Source organism: Octopus sinensis, linkage group LG4 (assembly GCF_006345805.1).
Source record: "Octopus sinensis linkage group LG4, ASM634580v1, whole genome shotgun sequence".
Taxonomy (NCBI): Eukaryota; Metazoa; Mollusca; class Cephalopoda; order Octopoda; family Octopodidae; genus Octopus; species Octopus sinensis.
This window is the reverse complement of record NC_043000.1, coordinates 123,113,097-123,138,157: the sequence shown is the minus strand read 5'-3', so window position 1 is coordinate 123,138,157 and position 25,061 is coordinate 123,113,097. Positions and strand designations below refer to the sequence as shown.

The 25,061-nt window shown below is 33.0% G+C and overlaps 1 protein-coding gene across 7 annotated transcripts in view; it reads right to left on the bottom strand.

The window, feature by feature from the left end:
* Positions 1-25,061, bottom strand: part of LOC115210357 (neurexin-3) — a 304,944-nt gene that overhangs the window by 246,827 nt on the left and 33,056 nt on the right. For all 7 annotated transcript variants that reach the window (XM_029778911.2, XM_036502415.1, XM_029778912.2 and 4 more), the window contains exons 3-4: positions 11,586-11,732; positions 882-1,042 (exon numbers count right to left, since the gene is read on the bottom strand). In XM_029778911.2, coding sequence (XP_029634771.1) covers positions 882-1,042; positions 11,586-11,732 — 308 coding nt within the window. The remainder of the gene's footprint in view (positions 1-881; positions 1,043-11,585; positions 11,733-25,061) is intronic.

The window sequence follows — 25,061 nt, the reverse complement described above, 5'->3', positions numbered from 1 at the left end:
GTCAATTTCAAGTTCTTCATGTATACTGAGTGAAAAAGTGCTACGAGGTGGTGATGGAAAGAATATCTGTACCAAACAAAACTTGAGAAAAATTAGGAGTAACATGAAAATTAAACCTCTCAAATGACATTAAACATGTTTGAGGTACATGTGATATGTCAAACTTAAATTTTCAAAACTGACAAAAGCTACATCATTCAATTTGTATCTCAAAAAATTCTACTTTTTGAAATTTCCTACTCTCTACCACTATCATCTAAACACACAATATCCTTCTTGTCTTTCCTTGTCTCACTTATAACATCTGCCCCCACCCACCCAGAACTTATGCTAAATCCAATTTTTTCCACCTAAATGTGCAACTCCTAAGAAGTCATTCCCTATTAATGTTTCTTTCTTAAATCCCTATTAATGTTTCAAAATCATACAATTGCAAGGTCACCAATCATATAAACTGCACTATAGCTTAGAAAGGCTGCAAGAATTATTTTTCTTCTTTGAAATAATAAATATTACTGATATGAATATTAATATCTTTATATTTCATATATTAATAAAAAAAAAGCAATATTTATTTTTTAGTAAAATTCTCAAAAGCATTTTAAAGATATAGAAATAATGTAAAACAAAATCAAAGTGCTGAAACAAAATAAAAAAATAAAAAATTAATATTATTAATAATCAAATTCATTAACTAATCCTCCAGTTTCATGCCATGTATACACAGCAAAAGTGTAGAAGTAACTGAAACTACCAGCAACATATTTTCATAGAAGTAGATGAATAAATCTAAACTTTTCAAACTATCTATAGGTTAATGACTTGAATTGAGACAGTCCAGATTAAATGGTAAGTAATTTATCTACAAAAAGACTACCTACCTCACGAGATTCTCTGGTTACCTCTACAAGATGCCACTTGTTGTCATCAAATCGTTGATTTGGGGGATTGATATTAGCATCATATTTTCCAGATCCGAGGTTTACCGATAGGTCCACACCCCCACCAATGAGGGCCACATTAAAATATTCCCCAAGGTCACCTATAAAATGAAAAGAAAACAGAACATAAATATGTAAAGCATAATATTAGTAATAATAATAATAATAATAATAATAATAATAATAATAATAATATGTAATAATAATAATGTTATATTATTATTACATAATATTAGTACAATTAGTATAACAGCACTGGTTGAGAAATGGATTGGTCTGGTTACGGAGAAAGAGCAATGAGCAAATTTCATATCTGTGCATTTTCTGATTTTCATTCAAATATGTGGTACCCATTTGTCAAGCATTTTTGGTTTTCTGAATGCAGGCACTTTTCTGGCTAACTTGAAGTTCTTTTGCCAGCTCTCAAGTGGTTTTATGTGGATCTTTCTCAATGATGGTCTTTAACCATCGTCAATGACATATGGGCTTCCACTACACTCATGATCTTCAAGGACCAGGTCTCCACTGTGAAATTGTTCAAACCATTTTTAAGCTGAACACTCACTGGTCATTTCCTCATCAAATGTTTTGTTGATATCGTGAGCAGTTTCTCCAGCTTTGCTTGACAGTTCCATTTCCAATGATTATAACAACGGTGATAAAATATCAATGTTAATTTATTGATTCATTTGGGCAAGTCTGTGTCTGTATTATCAGACAACTGCAAAAAAATGTTTAAAAAATTCAAAACTCAGCAAAAGTCCGATACAAATTTTTCATGGTTCAAAATGTTGGTATTTTATTCTTTGTGAACTGTAAATTTTCCCTGTCTAAAACATTCATACCTTGTCTCTGATGGCAGAATACCCAGTGCATGGACATGCTAACCTACCATTTGGGTTATTCTAGAAGTTGGTGTAATACTTCAAATTTACCTTACCCTAGTTAAACTATTCTAAATGACTTGAGATATTCGCTCTGCCATGGTTTTGCTTATTCCTCTAATATATATATATATATATATATATATATATATATATATATATATATATATATATATACATATGTATATATATATGTGTGTGTCTATATATATACACACACACACATATATATCTTCAATATCATTTAAAAAACACAGGTTTATTATACGTAGTCTGATCAATAAGTATCCGGAGTGTTGCCATAGTAATGAAGCTAAAGCACAAAGAGTAAAGTTGCTTGGCACAGATTGACTTTTATCTCTGCTGTGCATGTGCACTAAGTTTGAACATTCTAGCTCACTTCCACTGTTTACAGCAGTGCTTGGAAGGAAGGTGTGTAGCATGTAATCATGGCATTGACCACAAGAGAGAAAGTTGAGCGGAGAATCTGCATCAAATTTTGTCAAAAGTTTGGCGATAACTGCTCAGAGGCCTATACAAAGTTTTCAAAATTTTCCATTGTTCATGACACAATTAAGGAGATCTTGTGCAACTGAAACCCAAGTGGCTTTTTGGTCAGCTAAAAGCAGTTTTGGCACAAACTTGGCAGACATGTGTTTCAAACCCAAATCTTCAGTGATAACAGATTGAACTGAACTGTAACTAATCTGCACATCCTCTGATAACTCTTAGATGGTTATTTAACAATTTTCTCTCACAGCTGCAAGCACATCTGTGATGTTTTCCTCATTTCTGCTGGTTGTGGGTCACCCACAACATTTGTCAATATCAATATTTTTTTGGCCATCTGGACAACTTGTACTCTTGTATGCAGCTCATACATTCCTCTCCATACACTTTCTGCAACATTGCATATGCCTCTGAGCAGGTATCACTATGACAACTCTCTCTGTCATGGTCAATGCGATGATCACATGCTACACAGCTTCCTTCCAAGCACTCTACTGTACACTGCAGAAGTGAGCTAGAATGTTAAAACTTATTGTGCATGCACAGCAAAGGTCAAAGTCAATCTGTGCAAAGCAGTTTCACTCTACAGGCTTTAGCTTCGTTACTATGGCTACAGTCCGGATACTTATTGATCAGACCTTTTAGACTTCCAGTAATGCATGCTCAATAATATATAGTAACCTCTTTTATATTGTCCCAGCCTGAGTGAAGTGTTCATGACAGAACTGCAGTTTATGTGCATGTGTAAACACAAGTAACCTCTCATATGAATTTCTATTTGCTAAACATTGTATGTTTGAATATCTCTACAACTTCATTTGCTATTTGTGGATGATATAAGCCATTTACACTTTTTTTTACACATTTATTATCATTAATAATGTGTTTTTTCCTGCTTCATTAATACAAATAATATTTTGTTTTAAGCATGTTTCAGTTGCTGACAACGTTTTGTGTTGAAACTTTTCAGTAGTAGGATTCACTCTTATTACATCTTATGTTTCATTGTCTTTTATCAGTTAACATTCTTCACTTATCATTATTGTTTTTTAATATTAAATGCATGTTCTGTTAACAGCTGCTTTGCAAAATTTCATCTTAAAACTGTCTGCTTTAAATTTTACATTTTCAACTGTTGCATGCTTTGCTGGTGTTCTACTAAGAATTAATGTCTCATTACTTCAACAACAGTAAATATACTTTTAATATTTTTATTTTCAGCATAGTAATACTAAGATTATATTGCTCTTAAATATATCAGCTTTCTTTGCTTTACTTTCATTTTGTATGTTAGACTATTTGATTATATAACTGCATGATATAGAAACACAAACAATACATTTCTTTTGTTCAATTTGCATCAAAAGGGTGACAATAATGTAAATGAGATGGGTTTAGCTTTTCACTACACACAAATGTAGACAGGGTATTACTAACTGTATAAAAAAATGCATTGAAGTATGTGTGTGCATGTTCAAATATATATAATGTATATATATATATATATATAATATATATACATACATATATATATACATACATATATATATATATATATATATATATATATATATATATATATATATATATATATATATATATATATATATATATATATATGCTTTCCACTATTGATGTTCAAGCTTCCTTCATGTTGCATGTCTTGCAAGTGTTATTCCCACATGCATGCATGCATACCATATGTATAGTTATGCACATTCACTATAGGAAAATACGATACTATGATATCAAATCAATGTAAGACATGTTACCTTAACGATAGCATGTTCAGACAAGTATATATGTGTGTGTAAGTGTGAGTGTGTGTGTGTATATATATATATATGTATATGTGTGTGTAAATATAAACACACACACACACATCTATATATATATAAACATATCTGTGTGTGTGTGTATGTATATATATATATATATATATAAGTACAATCTGATCTGGCAAAGTTTCTACAGCTGGATTCCTTTTCCTAATGCCACTGTATGTGTGTGTATATATGTGCATGTGTGTGTGTGTGTGTGTGTGTGTATGCTTTGTATGTGCCACTGTCATGAGGGCTAGTCAGGTGGTACTGGCATCAACCATGCTTGAATGGTGCGTTTTACATGTCATCGGCATGGGTGCCAGTCAGGCGACTCAGCCAATGACCATGCTTGAATGGTGCTTTTTACATGCCACTGACACAGGTGCAAGTCAGGTGGTACTGGCATCTGCCATGACACTGACTTCTCTTGACTCAACAGGTCTTTGCAAGCACAGTTTATTGCCCAATGATAGAAGGGTACTCTTAAATGGGCCGGTTATGCTGGACTGGCATAGACCCCAGTTATGGTCTTACTTGGCTTGCTGTGTCTTCTCAAACACAGCATATCTCCAAAGGTATCAACTACTTCTAGTTTTTCCCCCTGACATGTGACAGAAGCTGTTCTCTGCACATTTTCAGTGTTTATTACCCCTGAGTATTTGCCACACACAAAAACTATCTTCCCAGTTAGCCTTCCTTTGATATTGCTGCACCTCTTAAGTGTCCATAGCTTACCCAGGCACATCTTATGGAGTTTCTACCTATGCCTTTTCTACAGATTGAGCAGGGTCATGTACCTGAAGGAATTTGTGATTTGGTTTTTACTAGATTGACTCTAAGGCCCTTTGATTCTAGACTTTGCTTTCACACCTGAAACTTCCTTCTCGTTCTGATAGTGACTCAGCTATTAGAGCAAGGTCTTCAGCATAGAGAAGCTTCCAAGGGTATGCTCTCTTGAATTTCTCTGCTATTGCCTGGAGGAGTATGATGAATAAGAGGGGGGCTGAGGACTGATCCTTGGTGAACTCCTACCTCTACCCAGAATTCATCACTATACTTGTTGCCAACCCTCACTTCACTGACAGCATCCCTATACATGGCTTGTACAGCTCTCACTAACCACTCATTTATCCTTAAAATCTATGTAACAGGCAAGCATTGTAATCTTAGTTTATCACAAATATTTATTAAAATAAGAATATATAAGATACCAAATTCTCAAAATAAGTAAATGGAAAGGCAGCAAGCAAAGAAACAAGATAATCTAAAGCAACAAAACTGATGAATTTTTTTTTATGAGTAATTATCCCTTTCTTGTTGATTAATGTGCAAGTATGTATATAAAAGGAAAGCAAATGCAAGAAAGATAAGACAGGTACAGTAGTAAAACAAAGGATACACTGATCTCTTACAAATATCTACATTATGTAGCAAACAGTTTTCATTCATTATGATGTGTATTAGATTTTCCTTTTCATCACTTCTATCTTTTTTGTGTTTCCTCTCTCCTGCACACCGATCCTAGAAGAGTTCAACTGATTTTATTGATTTTCTTTCTCAAACAAGTTAAATGGTTCTCTGTCTAATATAATTAATTCAATCATTACAGAATAGCTGTTGCCTGCTACTGAAATGGAAGTAATTTAAAACTGGCAGATTTTTAATTAAAATTATAATATGGGCTTATTTATACGCACACATCCATAGATGCAAAGATGCCCATGTAGTAATGGAGAAATGATCTATCTATCTATCTGTCTATGTATCTATGTATGTATGTATCTATCTATCTATCTATCTATCTATCAATCTATATCATAATATAATACATATATAATATATATACAATATAATATATCACATAGTCCTTGTCATCATTTAACGTTTGTCTTCCATATATATCTATATATATATATATATATATATATATATATATATATACTGAACCCAGCACCATGTGGTTGGGAAGCAAAATTCTTACCACACAGCCACACCTGCACCTACATATATATATATATGTGTGTGTGTGCGTGTGTATATCTATTATATAAAATCCGTTCTGTCTGTGTGTCTTCTAGGATCTTGAGCATCCTCCATCTGATTGCGCTCAAATTTGATATGTATCAGGGCATGTATATGTCTTGAAGAAATTACAAAAATTGATTCCAGGTGAGAATGCAATCGATTAAGCCGTGGGAATGTGCATATGTGAAATTGTTTTTCTTGGAATGGAAAAAAGTCTATCTTTATTTCTTGTTTTGCTGGTGTCTCAAATTTAGGTTAAATCAGTGTTTCTCAAAGGGGAGGCCTATGGGACAGTTGGACAAGTTGTTTTGAGAAAATTTGGTTTAAATGTTTGACAACTCAGCACCGTCCATTGGACGGGTGGGTGGGTGGCGTTTTGCTCATATATATATATATATATATATGTATGTATATATGTGTATTTGTGTGTGTGTGTATATATATGTGTGTGTGTGTGTAGGTGCAGGTGTGGCTATGTGCTAAGAATTTTGTTTCCCAACCATATGGTGGTGGGTTCAGTTTGACCGCATGGCACCTTGTACAAATATCTTCTACTATAGCCTTGGGCTGACCAAAGCTTTGTGAGTGGATTTGGTAGATGGAAACTAAAAGATCATCATGTATACATATATGTGTGTGTGTCTGTATCTTTGTGTCTGTGTTTGCCCCCCTCCCCACTATCACAACATGACAACTTGTAAGTAGGCAGTTCAGCAAAAAGAGACTGACAGAATAAGTACCAGGTTTAAAAAATAAGTACTGCAGTTGATTCATTCCACTAAAAATTGAAGGCAGTCTACAGCATGGCCACAATCTAATGACTGAAACAAATAAAAGACAAGGGCACTTAGAGAGGGCAAACCGCTGCCAAGGCAACACCAACATCCTCTCAACGATTAGCCAGAGAAGACTTTTAAAATGAAATAAATTCAACTGCTCTCACAAACGAAAATACTAAAAATTAACCCGACCACTCTCAAAAATTAAGTAAAAAAAAACGGAAAACTAATCCAGAACCCTTGTCTGGTACCTGATTGATCCCAATGGTAGTCATGGAATATGAAGGTGGCTGTAGAAAATTTAGTATCAGTAATAAATAGTTTATCCTATCTAATACAAGCCAAAGTTAACAAATTCACCATTCAAAATAGTTACAGCCTAAAGGGAGATAATTGAGAAAGACTTGAAAGATCGTAATCAGGTAAGGTAAATATAACAAATAATCAAGTATCCTTGTCTAGGACTAGATTGATCTCCAAATCTAATCAGCTCGTGCCAGTCACGTGGCCAAACATCCCTGAAGGTTTCATCTGAATCCATCCAGTGGTTCTTGAGATATCTTGTCCACGGACAAACAAACAAACACAACTGAAAACAATACCTCTGCCTTTGCTAAGGCAGAGGGAATAAAACATATATATATGTGTGTGTGTGTGTTTGTGTGTGGGAAGACACACACAGAGAAAAACATATATATCATATTGCTTTATTCACTTTTTCCTTAATGCTGAAATGTACTGTCTTTCCTCATTCTGTTGCTTTGCACACACCTTTCTTAATTTATAATTATGTTGGAAGACTTTTCATATATACAGATATACATTTGTCTTGTATTGTATTTTTTCAATCCTCCCAACAGTTAGACTTTTTTTCTCATTAGCATCTTTAAACATTTTTTTCTATCTTTGTTAATTTTTCATATTCACTCACCTACACCACAGCAACTTACTGATACTGTCAAACTGAACAATATTGTCAGTTGGTGTCAAAATAGTAATATTTACTTATAAACTGAAGAAGGATAGAGCTTGATGGTGTTAATTTGTTTTTTTTTTATTAATATTTTTTTTCCAAATACTTTTTGTCATTCCTCTCTGCAACCTGCTTCATTATTGTTTACTGGTAACATGACACATACTCTTTTTCCTAACTACGAGTTATTTCTTCCTCATGTATCCACTATTTATCTATAAATCTCCCTATCTACCTTTCTAATGTTTTATTTATCTACCTAGCCTGTAGTTTATTTCTAATTGCCTTTCTAGCATTTTCTCTTGCTCCCTACCTTTTTATCATTGTCAGTATTCTTCTGTCTTTCTATTATTATATTCTTCTATCTCTTCCTTCTCTCTCATTTTCTCTCTTTCCTTTGACTTACCTATTATTTTTGACTTCTCTCCTCTTCCACAGAGCTCTACAAGCCTTCCTCTTTCCACTCCCTGTTTATGTTGTTGTCTATCTTTTTTTCAAAATGACCAATGGACTGGTCAGTTACATATTTTTTTCAGGTTTGGGCTTGTTGCATTCCTTTTTTCCCTTGATGCTGAAAGGCATCCTATCTTTCCTCTATGAACAACTAGTTTTAATTTTGTCTTTATGTCAAAGAGTTTTTATGTATAAAAATAAATGTTTGTTTTGTTTTGTATTTTTCTCTTCTCTTCACAACTCCTTTTGTTTAATCATTTGGTTAAAACATGATGTCCATGTCTAAGCCCCAGCAGCTTCCATGTTACTGATACAACCAAATTGAACTATATTGTCATAAAGTGTCAAAACTGGGATGGTATTTACTTCTCAAATGACGAGGGGTAGAGTATGTTTGCAGTTGCTTGTGTTGGTGTTTTTTCATTTTGCCTGTAAATTCTTTGTCGTCTGTCTGTGTTATCATTTCATTTATATTATATAATGTGTGTAAGTGTGTGTATGTATGCACACACACACATATACATATACCTGCATTCATTCATTCATACAAACATACATACATATATCCATAAAGTTTATACATATATATGTATATATGTGCATACAGATTTCTTTGTTGTCTCTCTGTGCTAAACTTTTCATTATTATTGATATGTAATGCAACACATACTTTTTCACAACTACTAACTTTTATTTTTATCTCTTGTCCACTTTTCTACTCATGTGCCTGTCTGTCTTTCAATCTATCTATCTACATACCATTTACTATCTATCTTTTGTATTCCCTATATTTTATCATGGCTCAACTCTAGGGAGGATGCTGAGTCTTCTTCACCTTGCACTTTGTAGCATGTATTAGATACATTTTATTTTGGCTCCAGCACTAGAGATTAGAGATGTTTTGCTAAGCTAAAAGAATTTATAGCAGGTTTTTATATAGTTCTGTTTGCATGTAATTATGTCATCATCATGATCAGCAGCAGTAGCAACAGCAGCAGTTATAATTGTTAAAATATACTTAAATGGAATTAGTATGATATGGAGACGGGATTAATTGGTATATGAATATCTATTCAATTGATGTATAGTAAGATCATTACAGAGAGTTTTTGAGCAATAGAAGTGTTTATTAAGTTATATACATTGTCTCAGTCACTACAATAGACCAAAATATTGTTGGTCATATGTATAACTGAAAGGAAATACCAGAGATGAATTTAAAAGAATAGTAAAAATAATATAGTAAAAAGCAAGGCAAAACTTATTTTGTAAAATTCTTTTAAAAAATTTAGCTGTCCTCTTTCTATAATAAAGATTATTTTACATTCACTATTTGCTCTTTAATATCTTTTTCTGTACAATGTTTTCTGAATTTTAAAATTATTTATATAGCAGATTTTCAGATAACTAAATTTATTACTATGAGATAAATTTCAGCTTGTGTATATTAATAATTTTAAATAATTCTGAGTAATATTTATCTATATTTTTCTATAAATAGATATAAAAATAATACTGAAAATATTTAATTTCAAATAGAGCTAGAAATATTAAATATCAAATTTCTAACATATATCTCTTCATTTAATTTGTTTAAAATAAACATAGCTAAACATTTTATTTGATTAGTTTATACGTTTAACTTTTATTCTATTTACTATATAAAGAGACAAGTTTTAAATCTAGCTGCACTTAAATGGTAGCTTGAAATGAGTGAAATAACAACTGACTAATTTAATCAGAAGGCCAGCAATTTTAAGGGAAGTTGTTTAGTCAATACCATCAATCCTGGTTCTTTATTTTATTGAACACAGAGGAATGAAAGGCAAAAGTTGACCTAGGCAGGAACTGAACTCAGAATGTAACAAGCCAGAACAAATGTCTCAAAGTAGTTTTTCCAGTACACTAATGATTCTGCCAGCCCACAACCATTAATAAGAGAAACAATAATGAACAAACTTTATATTAAGTATGTAACAAGCAGTTATATAGCATATTTTTTTTTTAGTGACTGTATTATGATGGGCACTACTAATATATATATTTTCATGATGATGATGATGATTTGTTTAAAATGTGAAATATATTAAATCCCATATTTACATAATTCTAATATGCTAAATATGAGTCCAGTCTGTTTTCCAGATATTTTAACATTCAAAGACTACCAATTTAATGCAATATCTGAGGAGACAAATATAAGATAAAATCAGTTAGAACATAAAAAATTTAAGCAATATGGATATAAATATAAATTGTTCAAAATACTTTATGTTGCTCATAGTTATCATCATCATTTTATATCTATCTTCCAAGCTTGTATGAATTGGATGGTTTGCCATTGTCCAAGTTAGTTATTATTTGAAGTTACTGTCCTACAAGATGGACCATGTTTTCCTCCAATATATCAGTTTTCACATGGTTTCTATGGTTGGATAACTTTCCAATCAGTCATTTTCAGAGTGAATTGCATGCATTTTATCATGACACTAGCACTAGAGAGATTGTCATGTCCTTTGACATGATTAAAGAGTCCTATTGAGCTTATATTATGTTTGATCACTAACCACTTTATAGAGTGTACTCAGTACATTTTACCATAGACTAGCACTAAGGAGATTGCCTTGTATCTCACATGACTAAATAGCCCTCTTATCCATGACACCACCTATACATTAGTTTAGAAATAGTTCTAAGGAATAAGAGACCAGGTGATGATTGAAGATCAAGTCAATTGAAACATAGAGTACATATAAATATTAAAGAAAAAGAGCTTCATCTCTGAAAAGTAAAAATTTTAATTGCATGCATATAATGAAAGTAAAATATTTAATCACTTGCAGATGGTTTTCTACTCACCTAAAGGTATTAGACGCTGGTTTTAGACAAATAAATTTGTACAATTAAATAGTTTAGCTTGTTTAATAAGATGAATCAATGACCATGTGTATGTGTGTGTGTACATACACATGACTTAAATTCTATTTTTAATTATTACAGTGAATTAAAATCCTCTCTACATTGTCAGAGAATGTAACAAAGTTGACTTCTACCTTAAAAGCAAACATTACACACACACACATTCTAATGTACACCAACAATTTAAGTTTGTTTTGAAATTTGCAAGTAGATTATGATTCTGTTATTAAGCATGTAATACTTGAGTTAGTCATAATGGAAATGGTGTTTATATATACCTGTATAGAATAACAGTCCATCGGCATGTCTGGTTTTGAAGTACATTGTCAGCTTGTCTTTACTGCTAACAAAAGAGTCACCTCTGCCTGAAAGATCGTATGTCAAGTACTCAACTCCAGTGAAAGTAGCTTCCACAATAGGCTTTTCTGGAAGTAAAAATAAAAAAATAATAGTTTAGCATACATACTAGATAGTTAAAAATTGAGTGTAACTTTACATTTTATTTAAATAATTTTCATGTTAAAAGTCAGCATTTTAGTTTATCATAAGAAGCAGATATGTAAATTATACTCCACAATAAGAGCATTTTAATTGAATTACATTCCAATGTTAACATTTAGCATTCATTTGATGATAATTTTCATCAATTGAAAATGCCAGTCTTTGCATTTGAGATCATCATTGTGTTTACTATATCTGTATTTGTACCACTTTCAGTATCATGTTTATTCTGAAATCACTATAGTGGACAAAATGACATGCAATATTAGTTGTCTCTTCATGCTTTGAGTTGAAATCTGACCTGTACTGATTTTGCCTTTCATTCTTCAAGAGTTAATGAATCAGTGAAATACTACAGTTTATATAAACAACTATATTCCTTCCTGAAATTTTGTGATCTTGTGCCCATTTGAGAAATATATCATCATAATAATATAGGTGCAGGAGTGGCTGTGTGTTAAGTAGCTTTCTTACCAACCACATGGTTTTGGGTTCATTCCCACTGTGTGGCACCTTGGGCAAGTGTCTTCTACTACAGCCTTGGGTTGACCAAAGCCTTGTAAGCGAATTTGGTAGACAGAAACTGAAAGAAGCCCATCGTATATATGTATATATGTATGTGTGTGTATATGTTCGTGTGTCTGTGTTTGTTTCCCCAACATTGCTTGACATCCAATGGTGGTGTGTTTACATCCCCGTAACTTAGCAGTTCGGCAAATGAGACCGATAGAATAAGTACTAGGCTTACAAAGAATAAGTCCTGAGGTCAATTTGCTCGACTAAAGGTGGTGCTCCAGCAAGGCTGCAGTCAAATGACTGAAACAAGTAAAAGAGTAAAGAGTAATTACCCTGATTAATATTGAATTTATATTTCTTATCAGTAATACTTAGTGTGTAGGTCACTTTTAGCTGTCCCTTCAGCCTTTCTAAATGGGTTCTGTTGCATCTATTTAAGATAAATTTTCCTCATATCTATTTCATTTATTTGCTTTCTTCACGATATTACTCTTCTTATATTTCTTAGCAGACTGGTATGCCACAATCACATAGTCTCTTTAGCAGCTTGATTTTTAGCATGAACAATGCCGCAAATCAGAGCATATAGAAAACTTTCCAATTATTAATGATTTAAAATTTTGGTCCTGACAGTCAGGCTGCCCTGCTAGAATTTACAGCAGCAAATAGCATGTGATAAAAGCCAACAATGATTAATCTAATTACTTTTATAATGATTAAAAAACACATCTTTGTTTATTAGTTTAATTCCTGTAATTACCCCCAAATAAATATATGAAGAGCTAATATTTAAATATGTCAACTGACATAAGTTCACTCAGAGTTTCAGCTGACCTCAAACTGATGTTATCATTAAATGCTAGGATTAGCACTTACTAAGTGATGAAAATTTGTATTTTACTTATTAAATTCTAATGCTAGAATAAGATATAATTGAAATATTCTTGAAAGTGTCAAGCACAGTCCATTGTATTATATTATTTATTCTCTTATTGATTTTTTCAGTGGTAAGCTAATGGAATTTGGTTTTAAGTTATTCAATCAATATGCTTTTTAGAATTGTCTGTTAACCCAATAAAAAGAAATGCAGGTGTGATAAATGCCTAACTCAAAATCCAATATGTACTATTTTGATTTAAAAAGTTGATCAGTTAATTTCAGAATTCTGATTGTGACATAAAAATCAATATTTTCTTTCATACCATACTTTGAAATTTCTTTATAAATAATATTTTATTTTTATTATATTTATTTACTTATTTTATTTCTAAAGTTACTTGAGTAATATAGCTTGAAGAGCTTTTAAAAAATTCATTATTTTCAATTTTAAATTTATCACATAAGGAGAAATATTGGACTTTACTTGTAGAATGGTGCTGGCAACAGAGCATAAAGATTTTTAGGTTTTCAAAATTTCTTTCATGTTAGGGTTCATTCAAAATAGATGAAATTCAGTATATATTTTATTTAAATTAAAGGACTTAAAAATTGATTTTGTTGTATATAATTACCAAATGAATTAATTTTCAAGTACTTAAGCTAACTTCATTGAGCTTATATTTGTTAACACTTCAACAATCTTTTTTTCCAGTCACCTTTTAATATAGTTACTTTCACCACAACTCTCGGTCGCACTCAAAACCCTTCTCTCTGGGAGCATTTACACAGTTTATGGGCACCATTGCTTCAAATCAGAATATAATGAAACTCATTGTTTGCTTAAAACCATACAACATAAGAAATAATATCTTACTTATGTGTAAAGTGACCAGCTGACAGAATTGTTAGCACATCAGGCAAAAATTTTCTCTGTCTTCATGCCTTGAGTTTGAATTCTAAAGAGATTGACTTTGTCTTTCATTCTTTCAGAGTTGATAAAATAAGTATCAGTTGGGTGCTGGGTTCGATGTAAACAACTTCCCCACTTCCCCAAAACTGCTAGTCTTGTATCAAAATTTGAAACAAATATTTTACTTATGTATACATTAAATTATGTTTAATCATTTTAAATTTTTTCCAAAATGTACATAACATCTGAGATTGATATATTTTGCACAGTAGAAATTTTTTACTACCTTCACAACAGGTTCCATGAGATTAAAACAGCTTTATTTTTTTTTTAGTAAATTACTTTTAATTTTGTAGTATTTGATGATTATACTGTTGCCTTAGCAAGGATTTCTTGGGTTTCTCTTCACTGGCCCTACATAAGCATATTCTCTCTCTCTCTCCTCTCTTGCATTCATTGTTCATTGTCACATAGCTGTGACATATATTTTCAGTATGATTGAAGTAGTTTCGCTACTACCAAAGCAGCAATCTATTTATCTTCTCCTATAAGTTCTTTAAACATATCTAAATTTGTAAAAACACTACAAATTCCATACTTATGGTATTCATTAAGTGGATTCATCAATTTGTAGTAAAATTTATTTATAAAATTCTGATCTGAAATCCAAGCATTGAAATAATGGAAGAATTTTCTACAATGAAATTTATTTTGTTCCTAAATGTATGTACAGTTATACCTTGATGTATGAGTTAATTTATTCCTGGAGATCGCTCATGAAGTGAAAACTTGTAAAGCAGGGCAATAATTTCTCATAGTAGCAACGTTTTAAATTGTAATTCATTTCCAGAAAACTATTTTACCAATAAAATTTATAATACTTGTAAATAAATGACAATGAAACAACAGTAGAATGTAAAGAATATTTTATGTGAAGTAAAAAGAATGTCAAGATCATTTACAATAAAAAAATTATAATCGTGTTCTGAATCACTTTCACTCATACTAGACTCTTGCACACCATCACTTGTAGATGTGGTTGCCGATTCACAAGCACTCGTAGATGGACTTGTAGATTTCTTTTTAAAAAAACAAGTCCAAAGATGTTTGCTTTTTTCACACTATAAATTTCTCAGTAACACACAGAAGCATTTTTTATGGTAGCCAGGGCTGGTTCAAGGTACTGGCAACTCAGGCAGTCACCTGGGGCACCAAAGAGGGCATAAGAAAGACAAGGAAATTTCTACGACTGTCAGCTTGTACATGTTGAAGTTCAGCTTACCCAGGATGCCAAAAACCCTGATAGTAGCGGAAACTTTTGCACTCCATTCAAAATTTGGATCCTGTGCTTGAAAAATAAAACCCATCAACCTGGGGTCTTGTAAAGTGGGTCCTTGTCAAGGGAGATATTACTGTACTAATTTGCAAATTTGGATACCAACAAAGAAGAAAATAAGAAACCCTCTCTGGATGAATATTGTAAAACATTATTTAATCTAATCTTACATTATAAAAGAAGCTGATCTCCATCTGTCTGTCCATAACAACATCTATGTAGAGACGGAAGAAGGGGAGGAATCAAAAGGGGAAATAACCCCAATTACCCCATATATCTCAGGGGTAAAAGGGAGAGGAGGAAAAGTTGTTGAGGGAGATATACAGTGAGAGCAAGAGAGAGGGAGAGAGAGAGAGAGAGAGAGAGTGTGTGTCAAAGATAGACAATAACAAGTTTCGATTAAAAATACAAATTTTAAATGCAAGTCTTTCAACATAATGCAACACAGACTTTAAAAAAATAACTAAATGTATATATACACACACACACACACGCACATATATATATATATAATACATATAGTTATTTTTGGGGTTGTTTGTTTGTGTGTGTATGTGTGTGTGAGAGAGTGTTTCTTTGTCTTTCAACAAATAGACAAAGCAACAGACTTTAAAAAAAGACTTTCATGATGATGACAGATTGTTGTTGTTGTTGCTGTTGTCAAGAGAGAGAGAGAGAGAGAGAGAGAAGAGAGAGAGAGAGAGAGTGTGTGTCAAAGATAGACAATAACAAGTTTCGATTAAAAATACAAATTTTAAATGCAAGTCTTTCAACATAATGCAACACAGACTTTAAAAAAATAACTAAATGTATATATACACACACACACACACGCACATATATATATATATAATACATATAGTTATTTTTGGGGTTGTTTGTTTGTGTGTGTATGTGTGTGTGAGAGAGTGTTTCTTTGTCTTTCAACAAATAGACAAAGCAACAGACTTTAAAAAAAGACTTTCATGATGATGACAGATTGTTGTTGTTGTTGCTGTTGTCAAGAGAGAGAGAGAGAGAGAGAGAGAGAGAGAGAGAGAGCGAGAGAGAGAGAGAGATAGAATTAGAAGAAAAAGTTGTTTTTATTTAAAGAGAAATACAGAGCATGTGTGTGTGTGAGAGAGAGAGAGGGGTGGAGAGAGAGAATTAAAATTTGTTTAAAAACAGGTTATTGTTGAAGGGTATATTTCATCTTGACTAGGTCATTACCAAGCAGCATAGCAACAGATTACAACTAGTTTCTATAATAATTGTGTTAACAACTCAGATTCAGTTTTCATTAGCGACAATAGACTTCATTCCTATACTAAATAAATTTACAAATTTGCTAAAATAATCATACCTATACTAGCAAAGATAATTAGATGCTAAATGACATAAATATGAAACAAGAAAATAAACAGAAACAAAACAATTATAACGATGCTATATTTTCTTTCACATAAATTTGTTTTTTATACATTTTGTATTTCTTTATTTCTATTATTATTATATAATTTTTAAAATCTTTTTAGTTAAGGTGAAAAACAGTGTCAGTGTTTCATTACAGGGTCTCTGAAAATGACAGGGAAACAAAGTGGGAGGAAAGAAGATTTCCTCAAACTAGAAACCTGGCCTAAATGAATGCAACAAAGTGAACTCCACTAAAGGCACCTAAGGTATCAGGTAGTAGTTTTAAACTAAGTGACAGGTTAACTCATGATGGGATTTGAACTCAGAACACAAAAAGCCAAAACAGATTCTGCATGGCATCAAGTCCAATGTTCTCACAGTCCTGTTAATCCACCATTTTCAAATTGGTCCTTTTTAATTGATCCTGAAAAGATGAATGGCAAAGATGAACTTGCCAGGATTTGAACTCAAAATGCAAAGAGATGTAATAAATACTGCAAAACAGTATAAATAACAAAATTAGAGTTATTCAAAAGATCAATATATTTTTTTGGACATATTCCAAACTTATTATTGTAGATATTAGAACCATTAGCATGCCAGATAAAATGCTTGGTGACATTTTGTCTGTCTATATGCTCTGAGCTCAAATTCTGCTGAGGTTGATTTTGCCGTTCATCTTTTTAGGGTTGATAAAATAAGTACCAGTCAATGTAACTGACTTCTTCCTCCCTTCAAAAACTGCTGGCCCTGTGTCAACATTTGAAACTATAATAGTAAATAATAGAGAAACCTTTTGTCAAAGTGTTGGCAGAAATAAATGGAATGCTATAAAAACAGGTTTTAGTCTGTGAAGATATCAACTGCTAATTATAGTTAAAATTGCAATTAAGACAATTAAATGATGGGAAGACATGGTTTAATTTCTTATATATATGAGACATTAGGTGTAAAGACATGTGGCCTAATGGTTAGGGTGCTCAACTCATGATCTTAAGCTCATGGGTGCAATTCCTGGATTAGGTGGTGTTTTGTGTTCCCTTAACATTGATAGTCTACTTAGCTGTAATAAGTACCAGCCTAGTGCTGATGCAGTCCCCTCTCCCTTCAGCTGTCACATACTGGATGTTATGCAGGGTCAAGGGCAAGACAGTTGAGAAGGTATCTAGTCTACTCATGATTACAAAGGCATCTAAAACAAGTTGTGAAAGCATGAAACCGGTTACTAAGCTGTGTTTATACTGGTGAGTGATGGCTGGTTATACAATATATATCTTGTTATCTTTTATTCATTTCAGTCATTAGACTGTGGATGTGCTGGGGTACTGCCTTGGAGAGTTTAGTCCAACAAATTGTGCCTATACATTTTTCTTAAGTCTGGAACTTATTGGTCTCATTTTTGCTGAACTGCTAAATTATGAGGACATTAACAAACTTTGTCAGTGAGTGGTAGGGACAAATACAAATACAAAGACACACACAGACACATGCACACATATACAACAGGCTTATTTCAGTTTTTCAACTACATCTTCTCACAAGGCTTTGATCAACTTGGGGCTATAGTAGAAGCCGCTTTCTTAAGGTGCCAAACAGTGGGATTGACTCCAGAACCATGTAGTTGAGAAGCAAACTTCTTACCACACAGTTATGCTGTGTATATATTCTATTATATATGCATATATAAGGTGCATTTTGTCAATACATTTGGAGATAGATTCTACAGTTTTCAAACTTTTCTGCATAAATGAATAATACCAGTCTGCTAAATTAAGGCAGATTTCTTTGTTTAACTGCTAATTATTTTAGCTACCTAGCTTTGTTAAATGTCTTTCTTTACTATATTACATGGCATTTCTTTATTAAATGCATATGTAATAAACTGATAAGGGGATCTTTCTAAACGGTTTGATAACACAAGTATTGACTGAAATTTATTTCGAAAGTCCTCTGGAATCAGTGCCAATATGCAATAGTTAATACATTTATAGCAGATGTGTAACTCAAATCAGTTATGCTTGATTAAGCAGAAGCCTACTGCAGGTGTAGCCAATTGAATTATTGGGAACAATCCAAACTCAAGCAGTTTGGGTATATAATGATTCAGTGAAGTCTGCAAATACATTGTGTATCCTGTCATGCAGCAGTTATTTTAGGCAAGAAATGTAGCAATCATAGAAGAGAAGTGAAAAATGAGTTGATCATAAAGGGGAGATAATTTTGTTGTAGAAGAAAATCGAGACATTTATATTAGAAGTTTGTTTCCATTCCTCTCTGTGTGTCTATGTCAGAATTAAATCAAGAGATCATGATCCACTTGAAATAGTAGTTCCTGAATCACTTTCTACTATCGTAAAAGTAAAGGAATTACACATTGAACAAAAATAATCATCCATACAAAAGAAAATACATGGGCTGGTCATGACTGGAATGTTTTTCATCATATATCTTGTTCCATATATACTGACTTAGCTAGTATATGGGTCGAATGCTTGATTTTTATATATTTTCATAACGAATGAGAATTTGAGTGACAGTGAATTTCTTTTTGTTTTATATAGGAACAAATAACAAAAATCATATAACAAGGCTTGCGAATAGTTTTGGTGATGTATATTTTTAAGTGCTTAGCACTTAAAAATCGTTTACGTGTTTAAGCACTTCGTAAGATAGACTACAATTTTCGTCGTAATTGTGTTCGAAAAGCAAATAGAAAAATGTATTTTGATAAATTTTTTAGAGATTTGAATATTATTAAATTATAACATTTTAAAATCATTTATATTAAAATCACTGGGGTTTGATTATCAAATACGATAGATGTTTACCAATAGGTGATAAGGTTGAAATAAATATTAAGTCTATTTGATATATCTCAAGTTAAAATAACGATAACGGAAAGTGACTGGCATAAATTTTATCTTTTACTTGTCTCAGTTATTGAATTGCGGTCATAGTGGGGTACTGCCGTGAATCGATCCCTATACTTAATATTTTTAAAGCCTGGTACTTAGTATTCAAAGTGTTTAGCTAAAAAAAAAAAATCTGTCCGACAGATTGAAAAGATCCATTGTCAAAGGTGGTGGGGAACGAACACAGAGATAAAAGCACACACCCCCACATATACGTCCGGTTTCTTTTAGCTTCCACCTACCAAAGACACCCACAACAATTTGGTCGTCCCAAGGCTATCGTACAAGACACTTGCCTAAGGTGTCATGCAGTTGCACTGAACCCGGAACTATGTAGTTGGGAAGCAAACTTTTAATTACACAGCAACGCTTGCGCTTATATATATAAAAATATTTAATATAATGTACGACAGACAACATAAAAAAGTAAGATCTTATGGCAATACTCGGGAATATATACTGGATATTTGGTCTATTTTTCTCAGAAGAAAGAAATGTCAAACGTGAGTATTTACAAAAATGAATACAAATAAGGCAACAAAATCTACAAATACAACTAAAATGCAGACTCATAATTTTGTACATTGTTAAAGTTACGGCATTAGATCAACTATTGTATGAAAATGTCAGAACAACTTAGTGTTTTTATAGAGAGAAAAATAAACTAAGTGTATTGATATGCCGTCATTTTTCTTTCGTAGAAACGTGATATGGAGAGTTGGTGCGTTTTCACTGAAATAATGTAAGTTAAAGAGACTGGACAAGACATTTTAGTTGAGCCGAATTAAAATTGGTGAGAGGTGAGCAGCATTAGCGTCTTTTCATGTCGGAGAGATTGCGTGTAGCAGACGATAGAATTTCACTGAGGCGCATGCGTAGAATTAGGAACGCGTTTCTTTGGAATTGGAACTATTGATGATTGACAAGAGATATGATCAGGAATGACTTATTTAGCCCTAGGTCAGCTGTGATCGAACACACACTCCCACGCACGCACGCACGCACACATACGCACGCACACACACGCACGCACACACACGAACGCACGCACACACGAACGCACGCACACGCACAGTTTGTCAGAAACGTTTTCTGTACACAGTCTCTTGATCTGCTAGAAATAGTAGCGAACTGTTCCTGAAATCACCCCCCCCCCCGAAACTACGCATTGGATAGTATAGTCATCCATACACAAAGGATGAATAATAATAAAGCAAAAAAAAAAAAGAAAAAAAATGGTTTGGTCACGGCTGGAATACCTTCCATCATAGATCTGATGAATCATGACTGATTCAGTTAGTGAATACGACATTAAACGGGACGAACGTTTAATTAAAAAAAAAATATATTTTCCTATCGAAATAAAACTAATTTGACTCACAGCGAATTTACTTTTATTTTATATGAGAAGAAATAAAAGAAAATATAATAGGGTTTACAAATAGTTTTGGTGACAGTAATTTTTTGTGCTTCATCACCAGTACGATGGACTATAATTTTCATCGTAATAATCTTCGAAAATCGAAAGAAAAATTGCATTTTCATATTTTTGCAAGACATTTGAATGTTATTACATTATTTGCACGCCGGGTGAAATGCGTAGCCGTATTTCGTCTGCCGTTACGTTCTGAGTTCAAATTCCGCCGAGGTCGACTTTGCCTCTCATCCTTTCGGGAGTCGATTAAATAAGTACCAGTTACGCACTGGGGTCGACGTAATCGACTTAATCCGTTTGTCTATTCTTATTTGTCTCCTCTGTGCTTAGCCCCTTGTGGGCAATAAAGAAATATAACATTTTAAAACCAGTCGTATTAAAATCACTACGGTTCGTGTAATCACCATCGAAAGTTGATGAGTTTGAAATAAATATTAGGTTTTAAAAATGTCTTCTCAAATATCCCATGTTAAAATGACGACAGCAAAAGTCTAGTATATTATATATATATACATAATATATATATATATATAAATATAAATATATATATATATATATATATATATATATATATATATATATATATATATATATATATATATGTGTATATATATATATATATATATATATATATATATATATATATAGGTAAACAGTAAAAATAATTACAGACATGGACAAGAACATGAAACACCACAGAGACGACACAAGAACCACAGGACGGGACATTCGAAGCCCTCAGTCATCAGTCAAGAACCAGATCATCATAGCAATTTCGATATATATATATGAGTTTGAAATAAATATTAGGTTTTAAAAATGTCTTCTCAAATATCCCATGTTAAAATGACGATAGCAAAAGTCTAGTATATTATATATATATATACATAATATATATATATATAATATATATATATATATATATATATATATATTATATATATATATATATATATATATATATATATATATATATATATATATATATATATATATATATATATATATATATATATATATAAATGTGCGATAGACCATGATATAATGTAAGACCTCATGGCAATACCCAGGAATATATATTTGATATTTGGTTTACTTTTCTCAGAAGAAAGAAATGTTAAAAACATGAGTATTTACAAAAATGAATACAAAGCAAGAAAACCAAATCGACAAATACGACTAAAATGTAAACTCACCATTTCGTATATTTGTTAAAGTTACGGCATTAGACAGACTTACTGTATGAAAAATGTCAGAAGAACTTAGTGCTTTAAATAAGAGAGAGAAAGAAACTAACTGTATTGATATGCCGTCATTTTTGTTTTGTGGAAACGTTGGTAAATTTTTAGTGAAATAAATCAAAGTTAAAGAGACTGGACAAGACATTTTAGCTGAGCCGTTTTAAAATTGGTGAAAGGTGAGCAGCATTAGCGTCTTTTCATGTCGGAGAGATTGCGTGTAGCAGACGATAGAATTTCGCCGATGCGCATGCGTAGAATTAGGAACGGCGTTTCTTTAGGATTAGAACTGATGGTGATTGACAAGAGATATGATCAGGAATGGTTATTATCTAGCCCTAGGTCAGCTGTAATCGAACACACACACACACACACACACACACACACACACACACACACACACACACACACACACACACACACACGCACACACACACACACACACACAAACACACACACATGCAGTCACTCACACACACACACGCACACAAACACACACACACATAGATTGTGTCACAAACGTTTGTTTTCTATGCATAGTCTCTTGAACTGCTAGAAATAGTAGCGAAATGTTCCTGAAATCACTCCCCCTAAAACTACGCATTGGATAGCATAATCACCCATACACAAAGGGTGAAAAATTAAAAAAATAATAATAAATGGTTTGGCTACGGCTGGAATACCTTCAATCATAGATCTGTTGAATCAAGACTGATTCAGTTAGTGAATACGACATTAAACGGGACGAACGTTTAATTTTTAAAAAATATTTTCCTATCGAAATAAAATTTGAGTGACAGCGAATTTACTGAAATTGTGTGTAGCAGACGATAGAATTTCGCCGATGCGCATGCGTAGAATTAGGAACGGCGTTTCTTTAGAAACAGTAGGATTGATGTTGTTTAGCCCTAGGACAGCCCCAATTGAACAAAATAAACCTATGACCTATACGTGTTATGACAAACGAATCTGTCCTTTAGTTCTTTTAAATAGATATACTAATGATTTATCAATAGAACATCAGCATCTTAGAGTTAATTCATTTTCTTTCGCTAGGAAAATACATAGAAATTAAAATATTTCCTGTTAATGTTGATTATACACTAGCTAAATCAATCTTGATTCTACAGATTAGCGACAAAAAAATTCAAGCTGTGACCAGCCTAACTCTCATTCCTAATTTTCAAAAATAATGTATTGTTGGTTATATTATCCAACGTGTCCTTCAGTTTTCTATAAGATAAGAGGGAGTGATTTCAGGAACATTTCGCTGCTATTTCTAGCAGATAAAGCAACTGCGTATAGGATCTTTCGGTTTGCTTAGCGGTATTTCGTCTGCCCCTACGTTCCGAGTTCAAATTTCGCCGAGGTCGACTTTGCCTTTCATCTTTTCGGGGTCGATTAAATAAGTACCAGTTACGCTTTGGGGTCGATGTAATCGACTTAATCCGTTTGCCTGTCCTTATTTGTCCCCTCTGTGTTTAGCCCCTTGTGGGCAGTAAAGAAATAGGTTTGTTTGTCACACACACGTACTCACACAGGCACGCACATGATATGAAGCCGCCTGTTGAAACTGTGCATCAATTGCATTATTGAAGGGCTATTTTGATTATCTAAAAATACATAAATTCACGGTTCATTTACTTCTTTTATCATTTGTTTGTTTCATTCATTCAACTGTTATCATAATGGGGAATCGCCTTGAAGGGTTTAGTTAAACAATTTGCCTCCAGGCTTATTTTTAAGTCTGGCACATATCGTGCCAGTCTTTTTGCTGAATAACTATGTTACAGATATGTTACTCAGGTTGTCAAGCGGTGATGGAAGACAAACACACACACACACACACACACACACACACACACACACATATATATACACACACATACACACATACATACATTGCAGCTGTGGTTAAGCAAACCATCCGCTTGTGGCCGTTGCCAGCGCCGCCCCGACTGGCCTCCATGCCGGTGGCACATAAAAGCACCATCCGTTCGTGTCCGTTACCAGCCTTGCTTGGCCCCCGTGCCGGTGGCACGTAAAAGCACCATCCGTTCGTGGCCGTTTGCCAGCTCCATCTGGCACCTGTGCAGGTGGCACGTAAAAAGCACCCACTACACTCGCGGAGTGGTTGGCGTTAGGAAGGGCATCCAGCCGTAGAAACACTGCCAGATCAGACTGGGTCTGATGCAGCCTTCTGGCTTCACAGACCCCAGTTGAACCGTCCAACCATGCTAGCATGGAAATCGGACGCTAAATGATGATGATGATGATATATATACACACATACATATACATACACATACATATATACACACATACATATATATATCGCTATGGTCTTACCACTAAGTGGTAAGACCATAGCGGATCTATTTCTAGCATAAGGGAGTCCACATAGTGGTTTCCCTCTAATATGTATTTAATGCAATTTTACTGAACCTTCAGTTTTTTTATATGCTAGACCACTGGTGTGAAATCGATGTTAATTAAATTAATATCTAATTTCTCGCCCTCATTTTAAATTTATATATATGTAAGAAAGCGGATTTGAAAATGCAGAGCTCTTTTAAAGATGCTTATTGACTTGACCGGTTTCACTTTTTTAAAAAAAGATTTTCAAAAGTAAGAT